Source organism: Etheostoma cragini, chromosome 12 (genome assembly GCF_013103735.1).
Source record: "Etheostoma cragini isolate CJK2018 chromosome 12, CSU_Ecrag_1.0, whole genome shotgun sequence".
Classification (NCBI taxonomy): domain Eukaryota; kingdom Metazoa; phylum Chordata; class Actinopteri; order Perciformes; family Percidae; genus Etheostoma; species Etheostoma cragini.
The window spans coordinates 12,378,544-12,406,425 of NC_048418.1; the positions used below are offsets into that span (position 1 = coordinate 12,378,544).

General features: G+C 37.8%; 1 protein-coding gene across 3 annotated transcripts; it reads right to left on the reverse strand.

Moving 5' to 3' along the window:
- Positions 1–2,167: 2,167 nt before the first annotated feature.
- atp6v1h (ATPase H+ transporting V1 subunit H) lies at positions 2,168–26,833 on the reverse strand. 3 transcript variants are annotated; one of them, XM_034888326.1, is made up of 14 exons: positions 26,741–26,833; positions 25,682–25,832; positions 24,786–24,885; positions 24,341–24,430; positions 23,986–24,099; positions 22,714–22,818; positions 17,679–17,738; positions 16,708–16,805; positions 15,492–15,684; positions 13,065–13,243; positions 12,446–12,571; positions 11,342–11,443; positions 10,502–10,615; positions 2,168–2,570 (listed from the first exon to the last, which is right to left on the reverse strand). In XM_034888326.1, exons 2-14 carry the CDS (start codon positions 25,783–25,785, stop codon positions 2,501–2,503), a joined length of 1,455 nt encoding a protein of 484 aa, XP_034744217.1. In that variant the 5' UTR covers positions 25,786–25,832; positions 26,741–26,833; the 3' UTR covers positions 2,168–2,500. The 3 variants fall into 3 exon arrangements, with proteins under 3 accessions (XP_034744217.1, XP_034744218.1, XP_034744220.1); XM_034888327.1 differs by lacking the exon at positions 26,741–26,833 and adding an exon at positions 26,044–26,062; XM_034888329.1 differs by lacking the exon at positions 17,679–17,738.
- Between the last annotated feature and the right edge of the window lie 1,049 nt (positions 26,834–27,882).

Below are 27,882 nucleotides of genomic sequence, written 5' to 3' on the forward strand. Positions count from 1 at the left end.
AAAAGAGGTCAAACATCTCAGATTCAATTTAAATTCTGATGGGAGCACACTGCGGCTCAAAGACACATTTGAAACCTAACTTAAGCATAAGACAGTCGCACACTTGTATTCTGTTAAGAACCACTCATCCACCACAAATGGGTCATTGTAATCTTAGGGAAGATTATAGATAGTGTCTCAAGATTCAAGGTTTGGGCCTTTCTGTGAGATGGTTTGAGAACTAAGCTTTGCAATGAGACAGAATTTCCTCAAACATACAAACTTTTTTTAAATAATTAGTTTTGTCATCTCTAACAGTTATCAGGTAACTTTTCCTTGTTTATTGGACAATAATCCAATACCTTAAAGGAGAATTCAGGTCAATTTCAACATGTAGCTCTGTTGTTTGTTAATTTATTTGTCTCTGTTTATTTCTGGTGTTGAGACGGCAAGACGACTGCTTTGGGACCATCTACAAACTACAACACAGAAAAGAGATACAAATATATTTTCAAAAATAGGCATGTGCTTATTTTTTTTAAAGTACGTGCTGTACTACAACTTGAAGGAGACAAGTTATAATTGAGGCAAGTTTGGAGACAATACCTTATTTAATCAATACATTAATTCATATTTGTGTTGTATCTCTTTGGTGTTGTAGTTTGTAGATGGTCCCTAAGTCTGGAACTAAACAGAGTTGAATTAGCAAAACCTTTATGCATTTCTTTCACATATACTGCAGTCAGATTCCTTGTGTTCCCTCTGAAGCAATCACTTCACATGGGTAGGCATTTGTAATGACATTTTAAACAAAGAGGCTAAAAGCACCAAATAAAACCGAGCTGGCTGGGAGGAGAGAGACATAGTTGATTCAGGTGTGACACACCTCTGCCAGTCTGACTGCCTCCTGAACAGGAAAAACACACACAAAGAGCCAGGGAGGAAGAGAACTGTTAATGTTGTTAATGTTTGTATTTTGTCAAAAACTTTACATTTCAGGAGACTTCTCTGCAATCATAGAGTGATTAGACGGAAGAGTATCCTCAAAAACTGAAGGAAGTCTGGAAAGCCTTGTGTTCAGGACTGGGTGGCAGTGTTTAGAAAAGTTGCTGCAGGAAAATCTTTGAAATGCCAGAAAATAGTTAAGTATGGCCACCACAATTCCGTAAAGCCTGAGGTTGAGATATTGATCTTTGAGAAGCTGGAAACTTTAAAAGATGATTATTTAAATTGGTGCAAATTCATTTTTTCTTTCATCTACAAATTGACTCAACTAATCATTTAATCGTCTAAGAACGGCACAACAATGATGTGCAACAAAATTTAAAAATATATTTAAGTACACCTGTAAAATCTGATGCAATCCAATAGAACTGTTCTGCCATAAAGTCTACTTTTATGATGCCTAAAATGTACAGTTTTATATTACATAGAGGTGTTCATTAAAAATGTGTTAGCATTAGTGATGGTGTTCTCAATATTCGTTGCTCTTATGTATATGAATATGGACAAATAGGACACCTCTCAATATGGATTTCATGACAACACCAGTTTTATATGACCTAAATAATAAATTTAATTTACACATTTTAATGTCACCAAAAGCTAACATTGATACCTTTATAAGGCAGAGCTGTTTTTTTGAATTGCATTAGATTGCACCAGTGTACCTAATAAAGTGACCACTGAGTATATAATTCTTTTATAACTGTGAGAGTGAAAGGATGAGGTGGAAGCACATTGATTTCCATGTGGGAGTTATGCTCTTCTACATCAATGGTAAAAAAGGCTGTCTTTTTCTGATTTCTAGAGTTGTATTTTTAAACACAAGTTGCAGGACATATAAAAAGACACCAACTTTCGCATTACCTCCACTTTTCACTTCACACTTCACAACAGCGCACTGAAATGTAAAATATGCATTTCGTATCATTTTACAAGATATTTGTTTCCCTACTACAGGCAGTTTGAAGGACGAACAGATGAAGGTTCAACTTGAGCCTGAAGGCAGATGAGAGTAAACATAGAGACAAAAAAACACATGAAAAGAATAAAGAAATATTGTTTCTATGCTTTCAATATTTTTTCAATATTTGAAAGCCAACCGAATATGGTCTTAGAAGAAAACAAAAAAAATCTTAAAATCGTTAAGTGTCTGTTATCCAGCAAGTGTAATAATGCAACACAGTAACACCATAGATAAGCATCTTTATTGGGATACATACAATGTTTTACACATAAGACTTAAATAAGTTGCAGTTTTTGTACATTATCACAGACTTAAAGTGGGACATCGATCACCATAGATTACTTCGCAGGGGGCACGACACGAAGCACGACAGTCTAATCAAGAAACATCAAGGATCATCTAGGGTGCAGATTGAAGGAGGAAACCACACCGTTTGATTTTCAAGCCGTTACACAAAATGAACAAGCCATTGATAAAATGGCAAAGAACAACTAGCATACAGTACACACTCATCCACACAGTAATACACAAACGCACGTGCACGGGAACAGTTCAGCTTCGGGCTGCCACGGCAGGAGCTTGCTGCTGATCAGTGGACTGGAGTTGTCTTCCCAGGTACTCCCTGTGAAAGAAAGTACAATAAATTACACCTCAGCACTCCCAACACAAACCGCCCAATGCTGAATTAAATGCATATGAATTTCCATCCACCAGATTGCCTTTCATATCCTTTAAAGAAATAGTTTGACATTTGGGGAAATGAACTTTCCAAATTTGCTTTCTTGCCAAGAGTAGTCCATTTCGATGAGGATTCATTTACGGCGTAGTTCCGGGGCCAGCGGGGGTGTCAACAAGAGGGGGACACGTTTTTGGGACTCCTGGGGGAGTTCCGCAGTATGGGAATCAAATTCACCGTTGGTAATGTGATAGGGACGGAATAGAGCATAGAAACCATAAACCAACAGGTGTGGAACGGAGACAAGTGCGTTTTGATTGTGAGAAGATCTCTTTTAGGAATTACGTTCTGAAATTGCCTAGGCCTGCAGGTAATGTATACATAGTGTAGCCTAAATTTCCGAGGCTACCTCAGTGAATTGACCGCAATTAACCAAACTCACACATGCAATATCAACTGGCTAATTATCCTCCAGTAACAATGGATAGCGTCTCTTTTGCTTTCTCTCTTTTCCAAAGGGTGCTGTGTGAGTCTGCTCGCGGTGTGAAGCGCGCATATGCAACACAGTCCGCGACAGAGTCTGCTAACTTTAGACAACGTAGGGAACGAAACGGTAGCGGGACGGGATTCAAGAGTCATCCCCCCCCCTCCGCAGCACTGTGGAGGAAGTTCTGGCAATGCGAGACTATGTCGATAGTAAAATGGAAAATGATACCACTCTAATCTCCGTATGCTGTATTCCAGTCCAGCTGATTATTGGGGTGGAATTAGGTCATGTAATGTAAAGTAAGTAGCAGTTTTATTTTCAGGATACAAGCTTCTGACCCCGACATGATTTATATGTTGAAATATAATGCCATTATTTTGAAAGGTCACACTTCTCCTTTTTGACGGTTACATTCATATGATATATTTTATGATATCACCTTTATGATACCAGAAATATCAAATGCCTCTCACAAACCTAAAGATCAAAACGGCTGGCAATACACTCTGACCATAAGAATTAAGGTCCCTTAAAACTAAAACTTTATTAAATCCTTTACCACTGCTACTTTTACAGGCTGTCATTTTTCCTGTATGAACACAGCAGCAAAATATCCTTACTGATTCATACAGTGGAGATTTTAAGAAGTTTTCTGCATGTTTCCATTTCTGTCCAAAAAAGGTCCAAATACAGCTCATCTCCGGTCAAAGTTTTAATTCCTGCACTTTAATGTTTAATTTCAGTGTTGATGAACATTCACAGTAATTTCCAGTCAAATCAAGCAGGTGTAAACAATGTTTCAAGGGACAAAAGTCTGCATCTACACCTGGGGATTTCACTGATCAGAATGCAGTTAGATTGATAAATTATTATGTTTACGGTAGAAATGAAAACCTGCACTCTCAGAGGAACATGGTCCTTCACACCTGCTCGAGAATAATTCAAGTCTATTGAACACAACAGGTTTTAAACCTCTGAGCTTCACATCACCATCCCATATTTCCTATAACAATGTATGCTTACATGGAGAATTTCAGCTTTTAAGAGGAAACTAAATAATCCAACGTGTAAAATCTCCACACTTCCCTGAATTAGTCAGTGGTGACCTTTAGCTGCTATATGTTGATTCAGAAAAACATCAAGGAGTTTACAAAGGCGGATGGCAATAATTGGAAGGATGAGTTGTTACGTCTTGCTCATCATTGTTGATGTACGCATCTGCAGCTAATGCATGAATGAATACTTCCACAGCATGATGAGTCATATTGCCTTTCTTAAATCAAAGGAGGAATGATCAGGTTGTGCTAAATGCAACCGGGCACCAGTCAATGAGAGTTGATGAAAAGGTAAATGTATATATATATATATGAGTATTGCAACCCCCCGCCCCCACAATAAGAAAAACACTTTTTTTTGCATTGCACACCTAATTGTTTATAGAAACATTTAATTGTATTCTATAAATGTTTTTTTTTTTTTTAATCAATCAGTAATGTGGTAAATGTCTTAGGGATTTGAGATAATGTTCCCTTCTGTTATTGGTTATTAAAACAGATGTGATACTTCACATTCTACAAGAAACACCCGACAAACGTCTATAACCAAAATGGTGTATCTGTAATAAACTCATTTCTTTCAGGTGATTTGCTTTCGCTAGGCAGCTGTCTACCAGCCTTACAGAAGATAACACCAAGATTACTAAGTTTATGCATGACATGCTCTATGTCCTTAAGAAAGAGCCTAAATTAGGCTGTGAAAAAGAGAAGAATAAAAAGATTAGATCTATATTTGATCAGATTATTGTAAAAAACACCTGAATGTTTTTTTGTTTGGTTTTTCAATTTTGTCAAAATACAAAGAAAGACAAAGTGGTACAGAAAAATAAAGTGTGTTTGATTACTGGTAATTAAAAGGACATTCTGCAATCATTTCAGTCAGACTGAAGAAAGAAATTACTCTTCAAATTCTCACTAAAGTCAACTTCCCACTCGCTAGTGTATGAAATGCAATCTAATGATATATCATGAAATGTCCATGAAAACTATGGCATTCTGGTGAAAGGGCTGTGCTTCAGTGAAGCACAGCAGAGGCCAGTACAGCACAAGGACACAGTAAATCAATAGCTGAAACCAACAATAGCAAAAAATACAATTATCACAATTTTTTTCATGTTCCACAAACACGTTAGAAAAAGAACTTTTCATAGCAAACTGAAGGGTAAAATGATAAAAAAGTTCCTCAGTTCACACATTTATCTTTTTCTCTTGTCATGACAACAAGGGTCTTTAGAAAGTAAAGACAAGAAGATCTTACATGGAAACCCACTCAAGGTGACAGTGGGTGTGGTGAGCTGCTTTGAAAATATGTTCAGTATGTGGGCGGATGACGCTTCACCTTTTCAAAAGTAAACTTTGTTTTAGGACCAGCCTCAGTATTTTCCTCACTCTGCAGCGGAAATCGCAAATCTGTTTTTATGAAGGCAATGAGTGTGGGCAGCACATAATCAAATGTGACAAAACAACCATTACACATAAACCTCAAAAGTATGTCCTGTCGAGGTAAACAAACTGGTGGAAAAGCCACCAGCACATAACAAAGAAGACTGACATGAACAACAATGCTCAAGTATTTAAATCATTGTCTCTTTCAAACTTATTTTAACACAAAAACATGCATGACGCCATCCATCCACTCATCTCTTAGCTACTCGGGCTGCAGCTAATCCAAGCTGACGTTTGGCAAGAGGCAGGGTACACCCACGACAGGTCGCCCGACTACTACAGGGCTGACATAGGGGAAAGCGATATGACCTTCAAATTTATATCACGGTATTTATTTTGCGGTTACAGTATTATATCACGGTAATGCAAAATTAATATACTCCACTTAAAACATGATCCTTCCTCTTTTTACTATTGGCAATGTAAGTGAACATATCTTAAAGCTAGAGTGTGAAACCTTACATATAAATAAATGTCCGTTACATTGAAGCCCTTGACAATCAAGTTCACTCAATGTAGATTAAACCTATCACTGCCAGGGAAAGTTCTCTTTATTTCTCAGTGTACCAGAGGTGCGGTGTCTGGTGGCTGTAGCAACATTCCCACACTGGCAATCCGAAAGTGTGCTTTTAAAGCTTATTTGTGCTCAGAATATATAGTTTATTAACTCCACAACAACGTTGCTTACAAAAAGTAATACACAGAGTGCCGTCAATCAACCTTGTCTATGTCCGTCTACCTTTATTACCCAATACTGTAACAGGCAAGAACTGTGGGAAAAACCATAGCTACATGGTGTTATTGTAAATCCCACTGCTTTGGAGAGGAGCAAAAGTGCTAGTGCAACCATAAATGACAGCAAAATGTAGTAGAAAAGAGTAGAGAATTCTTCTTTCCTTTTCATTTCCTTTCGCTAAGGCGCAGTGAAAAAAACACTATGCCCCCTCATATGTGTGCTAAAACCAAAACTTGTGTTTATCAGTCATGACGGTATTGCAAAATCCATTATCGTTTTGTGAAAGGACCAATGGTCAACCCTACAATATTGGCGCAAAATCAATATTAAGGTATTCTGTCAAATATATTGTGATATTTGATTTTCTCCATATTGCCCAACTGTACATGCAAACTTTACATAGCAGGGCCCAAGCCCAGAACCCTCTAGCTGTGGGGGTTCTAACAACTGCAACACTGTGATGCCATACGATGTTGCCACATGAAGGAGTAGGCAAAATAAAGACCTATAAGGAGTAGCAGTAAAATAAAAAACAAGAAAAGATGAATGTCTTTAAGATGTGATTTTTGCACCGGCCTATAATTTACACCTTACTGCTTTCACATATCTGGAAAACAAGCTGTGAGAGATGAAATATCCATTTCCATATCAAATCAACATTGTCTGGAGAATTAAGTAGAGCTGGGCAATGTGGAGAAAAAAAAAAAAAGAATCACATAACTAACCCTGCATCAGCCCTTTCTCTTTCTGCAAGGGTTATCTTATCTTTAAGCCTGTAGTATGTTATTACATTACGTTATAGATTAAAACATCTATCTTACACTGGGAGTTGCAGTAGTCTCCCAGATCCACTGGCAGGTGTGGGGGTTTAACGGCAATCTTCAAAAATCACTATAAATCCTGCCAACTGCCAGTTGATAAGTACTCACATTTTTTTGAGGTGCAAGCATTTAAAGTTGATTTGTCCTACCCACTGATTTGTGCAATGGTGTACAGACCCCCCCAAATTACAATAAGGACTAAAAAAGTTAAAGTTTCTATCCTTGATTGGGCCCAAATCGGATAAGATTTGAATCCTTGGTGATTTTAATATCCATGTCTGTTGTCCATCAAAGCCTTTAGTTAGCTTGTGGACTCGTTCAATCTGACTCAGTCTGTAATTGGTCCTGCACACAAACGTGGTCATACACTGGATGTTGTTTAATCATTAGGTTTTCCTGGTTTAAATATTGAGCTGGAAGTTGGTAGTCTATCTGGCCATAAACCTGTGATTTTTAATACATCACTTTCTAATCCATTATCTAAACCTTGCTTGCCAGATTGCTGGCTGGTAGGCAATTTTCTGATGCGTTCATAGCTTGTCCTTTTGCTAGACCTTCAGTGATAACCTCTGCCTCTTGGTCTACAGATGAGCTAGTTACTTGGTTTAATATACTGTCACAGATGTTCTCAATATTGTTGTTTGAAATCACAGGGCAATTTGAGCTTTATATCAACAAGGTTGACACTATCATATTTTGTATTTCACCTATTGCCCATGAACCTCCTATGCCCTGCTTCTCTGAATTGTTTTGTGACCATGGTCCTGTCAGCATTGATGGATATTGTATCACACATTAAACCTACCTATTCATCTTCAGATATTGTCCCCTCTCGTCTTTTGAAGGAGTTATTTGATACTATTGGTCCGAGCCTCTTGCCTCTAATAAATAGCTCTCTTATGAAAGGCGCAATCCCATCTAGCTTTAAACATGCTGTGGTTCAGCCTCTAATTAAAAAACAACAACCTTGACCCTACTAATTGTAACAGCTTTAGACCTATTTCTAAATTATCGTTTACATCAAAAGATTTCGAAAAAAGGTTGTTCTTGCTTAGCTCTCTTGATTTTTAAGTGAAAATAATGTCTTGGACACTTTTATTCAGTCTGGTTTCAGAGTACACCATGGCACAGAAACAGCACTTCTTAAAGTGCTAAATGATTTGATTGTGTTCGGTGACAGAGGGAATTGTGCTATTCAACTCTTGCTGGACCTTAGTTATGCATTTGACACTGTTGATCACGCCATCTTGTTGGATCGCCTTCAGCAGGGGCAGATATCCAGGCTGTTGCTCTACAGTGGTTCAAATCTTTTTTTAAAGAATAGAAGCTTTTCTGTTGGAATTGGAAATATCTCTTCTTTGGCAGCGATTACATGTGGTGTACCTCAAAGTTCAATTTTAGGGTCATTTTAATTCTCTTTGTACATTGTTCTCTTTTGCCAGAAATCTAGGTTTCAACTTTGACCCAGCATTAAAAATGGACAAACAAATTACTTCGGTTTTCAAATGTAGCTTTTTTCATCTCTGGACTATTGCTAAACTAAAATCATTCTGTAGTAAGGACTTGGAGACTGTTATTCATGCTCTTATTTTGGATCATATTGACTACTGCAATTCCTGGAATTGTGGAATTTGCCAATCATCTTAATCACGCCTGCAGCTTGCCCAGAATGCAGCTGCTAGGAACCTAAGATTGTCTAATCAGTTCCTTTTAGCTATTCCACAGTCTCGGATAAAAACAAAGGGTGATTGTGCCTTCTCTGTTGTGGCCCAGAGACTCTGGAACAAACTTCCCATTCATATTGGATCCACCTCTACAGCAGAGATCTTTAACTTTAGTCTTAAAACCCAGTTATTCTTTGGCGTATGATTTAGTTTAGGGACATTTGTATAGAAGTGTGTTGTTTGTATGATGTTCATTGTGTCTAATTTGCTCTATAAATAAACTGACTTCACTATTCAGGTTGAGGTGTTGAAAATGCATCTTCCTTTCTATTGTAGGTCTGGTAATGGGAATATGTTTTTCTTTCTTCACAGTCACTGAAACAACACAGAAAACCTTTTGTGCTACAGTGGATGAATAAACTTCTAACCACACTTCAGTGAAAATAGAGTTTACACAGAACATTAAGGCCACTTAGATAGGAAAACAGCACTACTCTATGATATTAAACAGTAACACGAGACCTCCATCCACAGTTGCTCAGGGAGCAGAGTGTGTTTTAGATAGTGGCAGCAAAACAAACACATTTTCACTTATCGCTTGATGATTTTTAGTGTTTCCAAGCAATCCAGTAGACAGAGAAAACACACAAAGATGATGGGCAGGTTGAGAGTTAGGGTCTAGAAAAAATGTATGTGCGTGTATGTATGTATGTATGTATGTATGTGTGTATGTGTGTATGTGTGTCTTTTAGGATCCCTAAAAATGTAGTTATTACAGAAATGAAGATGAGATATCCAGCTGCAGGCTGTAGCTTCATATTCCCAGTACAGACACACAAGATCTTCTAATCTAACTCTCTGTGAAACAACTCCTTTAAGACAAACAGCCCTCACCAAGCATTAGCCTCATTAGGTAACGGTTACCTGAGGTAATGTTTTAAACTGCAAGCACACTGACACTCTCACACACTATACAACCATAACGATGGACCAGCAAGCAACTGATTAACAGCCTAAAATCCAAACTGACTCACTACTCTGCCTTAATGTGTGAAGAACACAAGGGCAGGAAAAAAAAAAAAGTCTGTCTTCTATATTTTTCTCTTCGTATTCTCAATGAATAACATAAAACACACAGTAAAGACAGTTAGCTAGTTGGTAAGACGTGACCTGTTGGACATCACAAAATGAAGCAACAAATCCTGTCTTTAACAGTTGAATGCTGACGTAATAACACATATTTAAGTTCTCAGATCATCTTTAAAAAGCCATGAAACAGTCTACCCGTACAGGGGATTTAACATCATTTTCTCGATTAGACCTTTTTGTTTAGGACATTGTGAAGGTGTAAAGACTGAGTGTTGGTGATATATCTGTGAAGCTCTGGCTTTGTTGGAGCAAATTATAATTTCATCAATCTTATCAGTACACAGTCCTTGCGTAATTCCCAGCATATCTCCGCCCAACTTTAACCTAAGCAGACGTATAATAATAACAACTGAAAAACCTGTGAGACTGAGCAGTGACTTTAGGTAATCATTTGTATGCACATGTAGAGGTTGTTATTCAATGTCAGAAAGCTTGGTTCAACTAAAACGGTAAGGGCTAATTTTCCTCAGGACAACATCTGAATGCACGATATAAATGAAGCTACGAATGTATTCATACCAGTTGTGGACCATGAGCTTCTGCACAGCCAACAAGGCGTTGTAACGGACAAGCTGGTCCTCGTGGTGCATGTGATTCATCACCAGCTGTTTTCCACCCAGCTGCTCAATCACCCTGAAATGAGAGGAATATAAAGGAATAATGGGAGAAAGCCTTTATCTACACAGACAACAGGTACTATTTTCATGTTTTGGGTCATTTAGTGGTCCAGCATCAGGTAATTTAATCCAGCATGACTGAATATTTCGATGTGTTTTATGAAGGGTTTCTGGCCTTGTAAAAGGATATAATGCTTTGAAGAGGAAAACAGGCCAGCATAATGCATGTGATAACACAGTAAATGGTGTGACTAGAGAAAAGAAAAAGTAGGTGAAAGCACAGGAACACTTGTGCTGTTACATACAAACTGGGTGCATTAAAACTAGTAGGGTCTAATTATCAACCCAGAGACCCGATCACAGGGTAAAATGATTATTATGTCAATCATATAGTGTCTTTAGGATAACAAACGTTGGGGGAAGCCTTAAATATGTGGAGAGGATAAGGTGTTCAAGCAAGTACTAGCAGCATCAGAGCATTAAGGAAGACAGAAGCGACAGACACCCTGAACTTCAGTCTTATTGGACACAAACAAGACAACAATCTCTCTTATTTCCCTGAGGTTGTGAGGAGATGGGATAAGCTTCATGTGCCAATCAGTGTGTTCAGTAAGTATTTTTCCTTTTAAATGTGATGTTGCTGAGGCTGTACTAACCCCAACAGGGTGCCAGAGTCAGAAGTTTCTACACATAGTAGCATTAAGGTTTGATACAAATTGGTTTTCACAGAAATATGCCTTACCGTTTTCCACGTGGGTAATGCCGCACATACTCTCCGATGTCGTGAGCTGCCACTGCTATCACTTGAGGATCGTCAGACACCTCCAAAAGCCTAGTCAAGATCCTATTGAATGCAGACAAAATGGGGTGCATTTGAATGGAGAGGTCCGTGTGCATGCAAAGGCAGATTACATCACATCACATTCATTCTGAAAATCATATATTTCTCAGATGCTTCTAGGCAAAGACCTTTCAGAGAAAGCTTCGTAAAATAAATTAGATTAAATTCTTTAACCCTGAAGAAGTGTTGGATGTAAAAATGCACTGATCTTTCTCAAAACCAATGTTACTTTTAAACCAAGAAACCCCAACTCTAAAATCTAAATCCACAGACATGAGACACAAGGCATCTGAATAAGTGACACCTCCGGGTTTAAAGTGAAACAAAGCACCAAGAGAATCGAGTGAAAAGACTAAGAAAGAAAAAGGGGTAATATAAAATGAAATTATGCCTGAGCTTTTTACAGAGAGAGGACATTGACAAGAGGATGACATTGGGATCCTGAATTTTACTCAATGTCAGTAGCACCAACAAAGTGTATGACTGGAATAACAAAGAAACAAATTGATGCACACGCACGCAGGCACGCACGCACGCACAAACGCATGCACACACGTACGTACGCACACGCTTTTTAAGTAGCTGTTAACGGTACAACCTGAGACAGGTGTTACCACAGAACTCAATGTGACCATGGCCGTTTAATACAAATATACCAGTGCCTATAATAGAAACACGAATAAAAAAAAAAAAGTACTTTGACTTTAATGCTAATGTCATCATGCTATTGTGCTCACAATAACCTGCTGTTTAGTAGGTACAATGTTTACCATGTTAACCCTTGTTAACCCTGATAGTTTTCATGCTAGCAAAAGCCTCATTTTGATATGGGAAAAAAAATTCAATTCAACCCTTTAGAATTAAATCACATCTTTTTATTTCCCTTCTCACATTCAAATTTATAATATTAATTCACTTCTCTAGTGCCAACATCTAAGTGTACGATAAAGCATTTCAAATATGGTTGTGCCTGTGTGTTTCACTACAATAAATGCTGTATCCTACTTGAGGAGCTCGTAGTTCTTCTCGTTCAGGCGGACGGCGTTCTCGCGCCAGAACTTCTCAGACTTGTGCACAGGACTCCATTCCAGGCGACCGGACTTAAGTTCAGAGCTGTACTCATCAAATGAGCTGTTGATAAAAAATAAATACAACATTAAAATGTTTTTTTATCCCAACAAGAGAAAAGTCCAAAGATCTTCTTTTAGTTATCTCTCGGCAGAAAAAAATGCTTTCTTTCAACTCCCCTGTTATATAGCATAGCATATCATATTATATATCATATATTGCATATATATACACACTATATAGTCTAGTTGAACACACTTAAGTAAAAGAGAATATCTAACTTTCTATATATATTCACACATCTACTCTGAATGCTGCATTGTTAAAACCATGCAGCATTCAAAATAAACATAAATGTCTTGAGAAAATAGACTACCTTCATTAAGATTGGTCAGATTCATGTACAGCACTATAATAGACTCTTCCTTTGAAAGACTTGTTCCAAACATTTTTTAAAGAATATAACATACAATGTTTTCACAATCTGCTCTCTGTAGAGGAACTATTCATGACTGGTTATTGTTTTTTTGTTTATGAAATGGATTCGACTGGGAACCTGAGATCCTGCACGCTCTCTCCCAGCCTCTCCAGCAGGAATTTGACATCCTCGGTGATGTCCTCGTCATCATATTTCTGCTGCTCGAGGTTCTCGAGTTGCTTTAGCACCTTGCACTGAATCATGGCCAGGGCGTACTCCTGACGAGTCTCCTTCTCTGCTGACTTCTCCAGAAGATTCTGTAAGAGGGAACAGTGTGAGGAACACAGTGTATGTGGGATATTAATAACTACACTTATAAGTGAGCAATTTGGTTTAGAAATTAGATAATAAAAAAATACACCTACTCATTACAAACGACTCGATGAATGAATGAGTGCATACAACCCTCAATGTTGCAACAATCAGTCAATTAATAGACTAGTTGAGTGACAGAAATTTAATCATCAACATTTACCTCTATGAAACAAAGTAGTTTAGGAAACCCAACCCATATTTAGCTTGAACCCCTAAGCCCGTTGTAGGTATATCTACAGCTAACTACACATATCTGGCTATTTCTTTCTTGCAATAACCTGTGATGTGCGCACAACATCCCTCTTAAATAAAGCAAATAGTCTAGCTAACAAACAATGTTTAGAGCCTGGTTGCCTTTAAAAGCTTATGGCTGAAAGAAATTTAATGTTTTCTGGAGCCTAATTAAATATGTGTTTTTTCCCCTCTTAGATGGTCCGGATAATTTATGTCACATTGCAAGTCCCAATGGTGAGCAGGTTCATTTGCATAGTTAGGACAACTGTGGAATTTGTTTGTAAAAGGATATTGTAAAAAGAAAAATTCCATGTAATAATCCCAAAATCCTCAAAATCTGCATGACACACCAAAGAGAGACCCAAGTAGGGTGTGTTTGTGAGGAACAATGTTGTTGTAGCTCTCCTCACTCTAAATCAAAGACAATTATTGCAAGGTAAGTTGAACGACTCTCGGGAAAACCCGACCAACATCAAGATTCAGTGTCCCACTTCACTGCCGACCGTTGTTTTTAATTAGCTTTAATATGAAACTGAACTACAAACTTCTCTCACATATTTAAAATCAAGCCTATTTCTCTTGCGGGAACATTCCCAAACGTTTGATGTGACAGCTCTGCTGATGTGAGAGGTGCGATGAATGAGCTTTGGGGAAAATTCGAAGCAAGAACAGATGCAATCCACTGAGGCAAACATGATACAGTACAACAATACATACTCTAAAATGTTGTCTTAAACCAATTTATTTTAGTAAACAAAAGACATGGAATGGTATTCCATCAGGAACACAAATGCCTATTTACTGAGGTTAAAATGTGAAATACTGATGGGAAATGGCTGAAAGAAAAATACAGGCATCTTTAAATATCTTCCTCAGCTGCACATTTTCTTCCACTAGTGAAAGAGCTGATGTTTCAGTCATGTAATCAATGGCATTTACCACACCATTGTAACTGTGACCAAGGTCTCTGAGACTGTCTGATGTTGCCGGGTTGGACAAACCTAGAATCATTAAGGCTAGAAAAAAATCTATATTTTTAAAAGAAATTAAAAAATCTATATTTTTTTCAACAGTATTTTTCTTTTACTCAACATGAATCTGTTTAGCATTCAATAGGGTGTGTGCAGAGAGTGGGTAGGTACAGCGTATCTGTGTTATAGCAGAGGATGATTACTATTAGGAAGACATTTTTGTGTGCCGTATGTTGACTAAGAGAAATGTATTTGTCTGCATAAAATGCTTGATTTTCGGAACCAAGCAATCATTTATATTCTTCTAAAACACAATACTGACCCCTCTAAAGACCTGGAAGTTATCACATCATTGTATTTCTCAGATGTTTTAGACCGGTTTTAGTGCTCTGTCACACGCACTAAGTTCCTCTAGTACAAAGCACAACAGAATGGGAAGATAAATGGGGCCTAATTTTGTCAGGGTAAAGTATGGGGAATTCATTACCTGGAACAAGTCCAGAACGCAGCTCTTAGGACTACATTAAATATTCAGTGGATGTTTGAGCAATCATATCAGGTAGATTAAAGGGTAGCATAATCATAAATTGTATTTATGTATCTTTTCTAGGCTGCCTTATCTGTCATTTAAGAGTCATTTCAGGTTGCTCTTATTGTGATAAAGTTTACAGCCTCATTAAATGCAAATGCTCAAAGCAATCTGTTAAAAAATGCACAGACTGTCCTATTTCAGTATTACAGTATAGTGCTGGCACAAAATTATGACCTGCAAACATTTGCAAGCATTTTCAAAATATGTAATAGCTCAAATGTTTGCCAAACAATTAAAACTTCTTTATGTGATAAAATGTTACTACAAAAGTACATTAAATAAAATTAAAAAAGGAAAAGAATCTTGCAACCCCCCCAGACCAAGATGTGGGACAGAAATTCAGTAAAAAGGGAAATTTAATTTAAAAGACCAAATAAGAATTTTCAAACATACCCTGAAGGCAGCCAGAATGATTCGAGTGACCTTCTCCTTGACAGACTCCTGAAGGATGTCCGACAGGGCTGGCACTACGTTGTAGCGTCTCAACTGCTCACAGAGCTGAGGACTGAAGGCCAGGAGCCAAACACAGAAGATCATCTGGTACTGGAGCTGGAAGCCACACTTGTTGCTCAGCACCGCTGTGATGCTTAAACATAAAAACATAGCGTATAAATTCATAAAAACTAAAAATGGAAAAAGGCTAAGTGCTTGGAAAAGGACCATCTATATCTACCATCTGTTAACTAATAGAATAGCTTTCATAGCTGTGTGCCTGCATGCTGCTTATCCATTATCTATGATGATGGCTGAGAATGAAATGTACAGACAGCCTTTAGATAACAGAAGAGTCGCTCAATATACAGAGTACTAATGACTACAGCTAGACAGCAAGTCATACATTTGCGTAATAGCTGGTAAGTGCAGGGATGTGGTGCTCATAGATGTGCACCAATTATCAAATTCAAATCAAGCAGTAAGGCTGGTTTTTGCAATGCTGTATTTAGAAAACATGTGTGTGACAAGCTAAAGATGTGAACATGTGGTCCAACTACTGCCAACATGGCTACATCATAAAGCTGGCAGTCCATTGGGAGTATGCGGTCAATGAAGCCTAAGAGCGTAAGTACTCCTGGGGCCGGGGTGGAAGGGCGAAGGTGCGCCCTGTTGGGGTGGGGTGCAGGGGCTATGTAGCCAGCTCCACGGGGAAACTGTTCACGGAAGTAGGAATCAGGGGACACCCAGCGCCCTTCATAAAGTAAGTTTAATTTGCTTCCACCAGGAAGGACATTCCACCTCTCTGAAGATGTTATTAACAGGTACATGAGGTCTTTTATTCCATTAGCAATAAAATGTAATTTGGACTGTTACTAGCTCTGGATCTGACAGTCTGGTCCTCTAGGTTCTGGCTTTTTCTTCTTGCTGCTTTCTCTAGATGAGTTAGGTGAAGAGCAATGATGATGGCGTTGGTGTTAACCCTGTGTTCTTGAGTACTTGTTGTCTTAATTTTTTTTTACTTATTGCTGCTCTTTTGTTTACTTCATTCTAAATTTCTGTCTGCCTGTAAGCCAAGTACAACCTTGTATCTCCGTAACTTCTAGCTGTCACCTCTAACAAAATGTAGACTGTGAAAAAATTGTAGGAACTCTGTTATAAAGGAGTTACCACTCACCAGTTGACTCCATCAGCCTCCACCCAGGCAAACCTATACTCATTCACCCTCAACATCAGCTGTAGGCACCCAGCCACACACTGGACGTACTGAGAGCTCTGCAAAGGACAGAGGCAAATATTTACTCAAACAGAAGCGTGAGCCTTAGCTGTGTAATCAGGAAAACAAACAAAACGTTAGAAGGTCAAGTACAATTAGTGCAGTTCTGAAACATGTAGTCGTTGACAAGCAGATACAGCAAATGGAAGAAGGCCAGTAAAAAAACTTGCATTACCACCACCAATCAAACCTGAGGCATTGCACATGCAGTCTGTAGAAATATACACAAACACATGCTATACCACAGACCCATTGGTACAATACAGAGAAGTAGCAGGGAAAAGTGTCCCATCACACCCGAGCAGAATACTGTAAATTGAGATTAGAGTGGAGAGGGCTGAGAGGAGAAAATAGATGTATTAATCTGTTAATTAACAGCAGTTGAAGAAAAGCAAAGAAGTCCAGCAAGAAGAACAGGCAGCTGTTAAAATAGATTTCTGAGCAATTCTCAGAATAATCACGCTATGCTTGTATGGGATATAAAATGGTAGGATGCTGCTGCTGTGCAAATGCTATAATAATTTCCCTGTTATCTTGAAGCAGGAAAAGCTGTTCATCATGCACTTTCAGTATTAAGGAGAAGTGGCTTACTGCATGCAACTCCTATAGTTAAAACCAATCTGTTGCAGCAAAAAACATGCTGTCCAACTGAAGAAATCCTCTAAACTTGCTCTAACAGACTCAGCACTAACAATCTGCAATTTGAATAACTGGAGCGCAAGACCAGAATGGGAGAGATAAAGAAGGGAAAGAAAAGATGTGTTAAAGTCCAGTGACACCTTGAAGATGCCAGCTTCCACAAACCCTGCCATTTTAGTTGTTTTTTTTTGGAAGCACCAGATTGACTGAAGATGCATTTCACTGATACTCACTTCACTGGGAGAAATAGTTCCTGCTCCTGAGCCTGTTTCTGGACCTGTACCATGCAGGTTCTAATGAGAGATAAAACAAACAGGTGCACAATTTTTCAAAATCCATAGCTTTAAGCCAAGCTACAGTCCTGCTGGAATACACAGTATGTGCTGGAAGCTTGACCACAAAGGGTTCCAATTGGATGCAGACTTACAGTGCGGCTTGAATGTTTGGGCACCCCAGGTAAAAATTTGTCTTAATGTGAAGAAGCCAAGAAAAGATTGAAAAACGTCCTAAAGGCATCAAATGACAGGTAAGACATTTGTATAAAATGTCACAAAAAGTTAGATTTTATTTCCATCATTTACACTTTCAAAATAACAGAAAACAAAGAAATGGCGTCTGCAAAGGTTTGGGCACCCTGGGTTATAAGAAGATAGCAAAGTGTTTTCAGATGCCAATTTCATCTTTTTGGAATGTGACTAAGAAATGGCAGTCATCAGGAACAGTGAAAGTTAAAGCAAGATCTGGAAAACCAAGTAACATATCAGACAAAACAGCCCACAGGATTGAGAGAAAAGCAAGTCAAAACCCACGTTTGACTGCACGATCCATCCAGAAAGACCTGGCAGACACTGGAGTTGTGCTACACCATTCCACTATAAAGAGATACTTGTACAAATATGGTCTTGATGGAAGAGTCATCAGAAGAAAACCTCTTCTATGTCCTCTGTAAAATCTGTGTTTGAAGTTTGCAAATGAACATCTAGACAAGCCTGATGCATTGTGGAAACAGGTTCTGTGGACCGATAAAATATAACATTTTGGCCGGAATGAGCAAAGGTATGTAGAAGAACATACTTCTTTGAACATGTTCTTCTTTGTAGAAGAAAGGGCACAGAATTTTACAAAAAGAGCCTCTGTCGAACTGTTAAGCATGGGGTTGGATCAATCATGATTTGGGGTTGTATTGCAGCCAGTGGCACAGGAAACATTTCTTGAGTAGAAGAAAAAATGGATTCAATAAAGAATGGAAAGACTCTTGGCTGGCTACAAGAAGCGTTTCCAAGCTGGGATCCTTGCCAAAGGGGGCAATACAAGGTTTTAACTCTGTAGGGTGCCAAAACTTTTGCAGACATCATTTTTTTGTTTTCTGTTATTTTGAAAGTGTAACTGATGGAAATAAAGTCCAACTTTCTGTGACATATTAATGTCTAATCTGTCATTTGAAGCCTTTGAGATTTTTCCATCTTTTCTTGGCTTCTTTATGCACATTTATACAAATTTTTACCTGGTGTGCCCAAATTTTGAACCCACTGTATTTGTTGATTGGCTGATGAGAAGATGGTTATATAGTTAAAGAACATATTTTGCAAAGACACATAATGTTTAATAAAACACAAATTGATAAAATCCTGCTTTTAGACAAGTTGACCATATCTGAATTGATGAACATGTTCGTATATTTTAGAAATCGAAGGGTGCAATGTACAAGCACAAAAGAAACTAGGAATCATTATTCACGTGTGTTATCAGCCCACTCTTTGGTGCATACATCTGCAAAGGCAAAGTTAGCATCTACATCTTAAGGTCTGGCAGGCAAACGTCAATATGAAAAAAAAAAAAAAAAAAAAAAAAAAAGTCCGACCGATGTATTGGCGGGCCGATATTAAGCATTTTGCGATCTATCGGTATCGGCATAATGACAAAGTATGTATTTTAAGGGTTTTGGGAATAAGCACACAAAAATGGCTCGCTAGCTCCCCATACAAAATTAAAAACAATTGAGCCCCTGCGGTACGTTTAACGTAGACTCCTGAAACTTGGTACACATATGTAGCATGGCAAGACGTGCATTGGAGCCATACCCTGAACTCAACAGGAAGTCTGCTATTTTGAATTGAAAGACCAAAATTTGTGTAATTTTGGCCATTTCCACATGTCGTACTTTAATGAACTCCTCCTAGAGATTTCATCCAATCAAGTTTAACTTTGAACTGTGCCATCTTAAGACGTTAAAGATGAAAAGTTATTAAAAGAAAAACTATTTGTCAAGGGGCATGGCTGGGGCCATCCAAACAGGAAGTGGGTGTATCTTGAGTGTACATTGTCCAATTGGCTTGAAACTTTTCACAGTTCATCAGTGTCCAACCCTGACGACATATATACGATGAAACTGGGCTAACGTCATAGCGCCACCTAGTGGCAAAAGTAAGTATGCCTAATAGTCAAGGTGCTATACTTTGAAAAACTCCTAGAAATTTCATCAGATTGACTTCAAATTCAGTCCGTGTCATCTAAAGAGCTTAACGGTGAAAAATTATTGAAATAAAAACTTTTTGTCAAAACAGTGTGGGCGTGGCGGCCATTTTGAGTGTTTAGCGATGAACGAGAAAGTGCCTTAAACTACAGTGTACATTGTCATTTCTGCTTGAAATTTCCCACAATCAACAAGAGTCCAAGTCTGAGGACATATACAGGCCAAAATTTACTTTTGGCTATAGCGCCACCAAATAGCAAGACGCAATCAGCCTTATATGACATCCATCATCCGATTTACATGACACTTATGTGTGGTCTGCATGTGATTATGTGCCACCCCCTATGTGTTAACCACGCCCACTCAAGCAGGTCACGACCCTTTTTGCTACAATTTGAGTCTTGTGTGAGATGTAATTAAACTCAGCAAAGAGTTCCTTCTTCATTGGTGATGCTTTGGCCCGCCCCCTATGCTTAAACAACAAACCTTTTGTACCATTTGAACCGTTTAAGGTAGAGTCTTGTGTGAGGTATCATTGAACTCAGCAGGGAGTTCCCTTTTCATTGGTGACGATTTGCAGTGTCTATGTGTCGCGCAAATGCACGGTTGCAAGGAGCAGCGTTCCTCTGTTATGTATCGGCCGGTATATCGGATTTTTAAATAACCAAATATTTGTATCGGCCTTAAAAATCCTTTATCGGTTGGGATGTACAATAAATGCGTTACAGTACATTTCAATCATTCAGTCAAGGTTTTCACCTTGAGCTCAAAAATAGAAATTGAATTAAGGGAAAATGAACAGAAATAGAAAGTACAAATTACTTTTGCTGTTTAAATAATGATATTACACATGAGAAAGACGAAGACAAAGTATCTTGGAAATTGATGTCCTAATATGTAACAAATGAATAATCCATGACATGATAAATCTAATAAACTCATTTATTTTAAAACTCAATCATGCATTATACAGTGTGCACAGACAGAAACATTTGATTTGCACATTCAAGCTGCCAAGAAGATAAGTCCCAATGAGTTGGACCTTTCCAACAACACAACCACCATATTTATAATCATAATTTTCAAATGAGCATATACTCCACTTACTCATAATATTTATTTTGAAAATGACCTTGACCATAATAAATTCAGTGATTCTGGTGACACCTGCAATCACCTTTCTTAAACTGCTATTATCAGGCAACATGTTTTTCACCTTGGCTTACACAGCTACAATTATCTGCACTGCAGTAGTCTGTTTGCCTGTCACATAAAAACAGGCACAACACACAATTTTACAGTAAAAACTGGTTACTGTAAAATGACAAATTAAATATAACAGGTTAGTTTTTAAAATCAATGACAAAGTCCAAAAAAGGCCAAAACCACCTCAGTAATCCAAATATGTAGATAGACTTTTATACAGTGGGTATAGAAAAAGAATCACCCCCCTTGAAAATATTCACATTTTGTCAGACAGACACAGTTTTTGTTTCATTTAGCTGTGTGCAACTCAGTGCAACTTATAACATCCAAGTGAAAGATATAACACCAACATGTCAGAAAAAAATAAACTAAAAAAGGATCACCTCCTTGTTTCAGTATTTTGTTGAACCCCATTTTGATTTAATTACAGCCTTTAGTCTGTTGGGATATGTCTTTACTAACTTTGCACATCTAGACGTGGCAATATTTGACCTCTCTTCTTTGCAGAACTGCTCAAGTTCAGTTAGATTTGATGGTGACCGTTTGTGGACTGCCTTCTTCAAGTCATTCCACAGATTTTTTAATAGGGTTTAAGTGTGGGCTCTGACAAGGCCATGCAAGGACATTCAAGGACCTTTTTCTTCTTCAAAACTGTGTGATCAGTTTTGCTGTGTGCTTTGGGTCATTTTCATGTTGGAAGGTAAATCTTCTTCCCATTGACAACTTTTTGGTTGAGATCAGCAGATTTTCCTCAAGAATAGCCCCATCCATTTTTCCTTCTATGCTCCAGTTGCTGCTGCAGAGAAACAACTCCATGACATGATATTGCCACCTCCATGCTTTACTGTAGAAATTATGTTATTTGGATGGTGAGCTGTATTGGATTTTTGCAAGACATATTGTTTGGTAACAAAAGAAAAACAATTCAATTTTATTCTCATCTGACCATAAAACCTTTTTCCACATGGCCTTAGAATCTTCAAGGCGTGTTTTGGCAAAGCTCATTCGTGACTGCATATGGCTTTTCTTGAGGATTGGCTTTTTTCTCGAAGAGTGGCTTTTTTCTTGCAACCCTCCCATACAAGCCACATGTCTGGACAATTTGTGATTTTGTTGTCACATGCGCACAATGACCACTCTTTGTCAAGAATTCCTGCAACTGCTTCAGAGTTGCTTTAGGCCTCTTGGTAGCCTCTCTGACCAGTTTCCTCCTGGCTCTTTTATCCAGTTTGGAGCAACTTCTTTCTTGCTGAGCAAATCAAAATGACCACAGCTGATCACAGCTGAAAGTCAATTGGCTATATGTGCTATTGAGAAGGTGATTAACTACACCTGGTTGGGTTTACAAGTAATTTTTAGGAGGTGATTCTGTTTCCAACTCAGTGATTTGGATTTTTAATTTGTAATTTTTTTGTTGGTATTATATCTTAGATGTTATAAGTTGTTAATACAAAAACAAAAACTGTTTTGACGGTTTTCACTGCACACTGCAAAGCAACAACATGTGGTTATTTTAAAAGGGGGTGATTCTTTTCTATACCCACTGTATATCATAAGATATTTTAGCAACATCATCCATATTCATTTACCTGTGAACTGAGTTGGCTTTTGATCCAGTTGAAGTAGTAGTTCAGATCACTTCCCTCCATCAGATCACGGCCCCATGCAGCCAGCTTAGCGATGATCCTCGCCGCCTATTAAAGCAAGAAAGAAATTTTAAATTCATATTGTTGTGCAAGAACAGTCTTTCAACAGTATACATTTACAGGAAGGCCATAATTGTACTTAAAGATCACGGTATAGCATTTGTTACTTATTACTAAAAAGGCAGCATTTCTTTGAGAACATTTCCTTTTTGATGTAAAATATACAAACAATAAATGTCTTTTCCCTAACATTGATGAAACAGATTTATTTTGTTTCTTTTTTAGTCCTAAGGTTAAAAAAAGCTACAACTTTCTGTGACCAGGTCTTCTACAGTGCAATAGAGCTTAATTAATTTAAATCCCAGTAAGAGAAAAAGGATGGAGGCTAGACACATGGATATAAAAAGTTCTTCAATTTGAAATACCTTGTCTTGAAACCGGACATAAATACTGACTGAACACAAATATGATCGACAACCTCATCCAAGTGTGAAAATGGCTGAAGCCACATCAACTACCCCATACACAAGTTTGGCTTGTAAAGTGCTTTCTGTGCCTTCATGCGACAGTAACATATTCTGTTTTCAAATTTTCTTCTTTGCTAGGAAATGATATGTAGTAATACAGAGGCTACATTTCAAAAGTGAGAGTCAGCATGATAGTCGAATTGAGTTAGAGTGCTGTGTTGCAGACTTTGGGTCACATGATGCCCACCTGCTGAATGCCATTTGGCTGACATTTATAATTAGGCTGTGTGCCCTATCATAGTTTGTCGTTGGGTGGTCATCCTTTGTCTTTGAAAAGGGTGGCAAGTAGAAATCATTACATTAATTGCCTGTTTTCGTGGGAAAAGGTTGCTTTGTAAGGAATTATTGATGCCTTCCTATGATTAGAAGCAGAGTTGATTCTGTGAAAAAATAATGTCTGTGAAAAATGTAATGGAATCTACTGTCTTAACTGTGGAATATAATATCTGATATTCCATTAATAACCTATGATGTTTGATAGATTATGCATGCCAGCCTCTAAAAATACAATGTGCTTAGGTTTTAAGCATGAACTAGAGATATTTCCCCACCTAGATCACAGCCCACTGTGAACACATGTTGACCCTGTTTAATGTAAAGACTAACATAGTTCCTCATGAGGAAAAGAGACAACTTGAATTGTGATATGACTCTGACAACCACTTAGTATCAACAACTCTTAACTCACCATGTGGACAGTAAAAAGGTCCTGACGGTTCAGCATGGGAAGGAAGTAAGACCAGGCAGTGTTCTTTGTCTTTTTGGCGTAGTCAAAGAAGATGTTGACCCTCTGATGGTTCTCCTAAGTCACACATGAATTAGGTTGTAGTGAATCTCCTGGATTGTAAAGACTTATTTTCTGCAGAAAATTCAAATAAAACTGTAGTAGTTAAACTCGTGCTTTAGAAGGGAAGAAGGGAAGTTCAACTCTGTATAAAAGATTACTTAGGAAATTTAGGATTTTTAGGAAAAATGTGAGCGCTGCTGCAGATATGAAATTGATACAACAGCTAGTTATCAATAATATCCTGTGTTTTGTATACCTGCAGAGTGTCATCAATCAGAGTCAGGATGTACTGGACCGTCTGCTCCTTGGAGATGTGCGCCATCAGGTTCAGAAAGGTCTTTGCACACTGAGCAAAAATCAAAATGGATACATACATTAGAAAGAACAACAGCAGTGTACCAATTCACTATTTGAACAAAACACTCAGACAGACATTTAAAAAAAAAAAAAAACTATCTTAGGTCAGCAAACTACTAATGTTACAGCATAAGGTCCTTTAAGATCAACAATAGCACTACAGCAGAGCAATGCAAGAAGCTACACGGGCATGTTAGTACTAGGTTCAGGTAGAAAATAAGGAATGATCCAGGAAGTCTATGCTATGTGTTTAAAAAGCCAAGACACAGCAGGTGGCTTGAGGTCTTTTAAGGTAGAAATGTAAAACGTTGACAGCTAACATGTGTTGCAAGAGTACTCAATACCTGATGTCCTTCATTGGTCAGAATGACCTGTTTCTCCTCAGAGTTGGCCACTTCAAATTTCTTGATGAATTCACAGTCCTCTACTGAGATCATCTGACTCCTACAGAGAATTCATCAAGACACTGCCATTTTAGCACAACAACAGTACAGTATGCAATTAACTATATACACTTTGGCCAACAACAGCAAGGCCAACAGTGGGTGTGCTAATAAAGAGTGACTGTTTCTAATACCATGAGGCATTTAAGTCATTTCCCATCGGAGCAAAACATACAACATACGTGTATGCCACTGACACACTCACTGGAAGATTGGGCTTTACCTGACCATGTGCATGCTGCTTCTAATTGCAAGAGCAGCTTGCACAATAATGGTAATTAACCTGGAAATACCAAATGTTCTAGTTAAGGCAAAACACAATATGGATGGTCAATAGAGGTAGCTAGTCATAGTCAACCATGCTTCTAGCATATCCACACTAAATGAAACAAGGAATCAAGTCATCAGATGATTCTTTTAGAAATTATAATGTGAATCACAGATTTGCGGTATTATAAAACATACAGGCTCTAAGAGGAAGTGACACCCAAGACAATGAATCACAACACAGGAACTAGAGCTGCTTTTAGATTGACACACTACAGTCAGTCTGCAATTATTACAATGATGGATTCAGAAGATTGAGAACTTAATTTGCGTAAGGACAGTTTGACATGCTCACTTTTATTTATATTTATATATATATATATATATATATATATATATATATGTATATATATATATATATATATATATATATATATATATATATATATATATAGCGCATTAGTGCAGTTGTACGTAATAAAGTGTCCATGTTTGTATTAACATGATGTACTGTTGTAATGTGTGCTTACTGTAGGTAGGACTGCCAGTTGACCAGATTGGCCCGCACCTCAGCTGCCTTTGCAGCAATAATGTTGGTTGGGACTGCAGCGTCCACAGCCCCGCGGATATCCATCCTGTGATAATATATCCACCACTGTAAATATAAAAATCCTGTTCCACCTGGATAAAAGCATCAGAATGAACATCAGTAAAGAAATACAACACCTGATGCTAATAATCAATTAAAGACAGCAAATAACAGTTACCTATTCCATTGGCTAGCTGTTACAGAGCTAAAAGGTTTTAACGTTACAGCATACAGTTAGCTTTGCAGTACATATGATGTGCCATTTAGACCGTGAATATTTCGAGGTTTGTCCGAAATACTTACATTATATTTCATGTACTTCCAAGTTTAGTTCTGACGTTAGTTAACAAGCTAGCTAACAACCTAGCAGTTGAACTGAAGCAGAGCAGTTGGCTAGTTTAGCAGCAGGCAAATTTGCGTTTCCTAGGATAGTGAAGGCGGGACCCGCCCCTACTCTGCCTCTGATTGGCTAGTACTCTTTGCCTTCGTTGGTTGGATTAGTTAGGTTTATGTATGAAACGTGAGATTTGTTAAGGTTAGGGCAAGAATACCAGGATAAGCCAATCAGAGGCAGAGTAGGGCGGGCTATTCTTTCGCCATCCTAGGAAACGCAAATTCGCTAGCATCAGATCATCTCGATAACTAGCTTAACCCATGATGAATGTCACGGGTCTGTCCGAGATAATTCAACGCAGCGCATATTATTTGACATTACACTATATTAAGGCTGTATAACAAACATAACGCATACCTTTAAAATTGTCAAAGTATGACGTTAGCAGCGACACAGTAAACGCCGTAAAATAACAACAGCAAGCTAGCAAAATAAGCTGAGGATGCTAACCTAAGCTAGCTGTGCTGACATTGTTTCGCATCCATTCTTTTACCTTTACACATGTAATAACATGTACAATGTACATATACAAGTCATATAATTGAGGAATTTTAACCTATCTGATAACAAATAATGGACAAAAACTTGGTTGAGTTAGCTACTCACCCGGTTACTGTCTTGTGCTAACAGCTGACTGACTACAACACGGCGTCACGATCTATCATATGACAGTCACATGACACAGTTAACCTAGCAGGAGAAGACTGAGATGTTTTTACTTTTTTAATGGAAACCAAAATCCCACTGTAACAAAAGTATTGTTGCCATAGTTCCTTAGTATACAAATGTATAAGTATGATATAATATATAATCATAATGTATTAGTTGATTTCACCTTGTGTTATAAATCTGAATTTACAAAGTAACTCATGTCAAATAAAAAGTATACGTACAGTTGTTTGCTTCTGAAGTGCAGTGGAGAAGAAGTGTAAAGTAGCAGAAAATGGAAATACTCAAGTAAAGTGAAAGTTTTTACAGCAACTTTACTTGAGTAAATGTTACTTTTCACCACTGTCTGCAAGAAGAAAAGAGATGAGAAGAAGATGAGATGCGAGAAAAGAGATGTACTGTATGAGTGTGTTATAATCTAATCTGTTTTATTAACAGTGCTGCAACATTGGCCAAAAGCAGGCATGTCATTACATTTAGGAATCTTACATTATTATTTTTAACGTTCATGTAGAAACTTAACCTTTTAGTCTAATTAACCCTATATACATTTCTGGAATTTCTAAAACAAATTATTAAGTTTAAATTTCCATGCTGTTTTACCAAGTCTGTGTGAATCATTCAGAAACCACACCCTTGTTTTCTTTAAAACAAATTTAAAAAAAAACATACAGGTATAAAAATGTGAGGGCTAATGCAGTGTTGAAATTGATATAAGATGGGACTGTGTGCCCCTGCTGCTAAAGCAAGAACATGACTGCAAATATCACTTAAAACAAAAACAAACAATGAAAAGAGAAGCAGCAGAGCAGACAAAAGGAATACTGTGAATTTCTGTTCGTCAGACAACATGCAACATCGTGATGTGGTGAGAAGATAAGATTTCCAACACAATTAGTGGATGGGGGACTTTAACTTTGTGGCTTTGTGAGGATGACAGAGAGCTGAAGTCAGCTGATTACTCACACCAAAAAAACTTTGATCACTGTTTATCCTTGTAAATCTGTAATAAGCGAGACAACAATAAAACACATTAAAGGCTCCTCACTGTAATACACATGGCACCACAGAGTGTACAT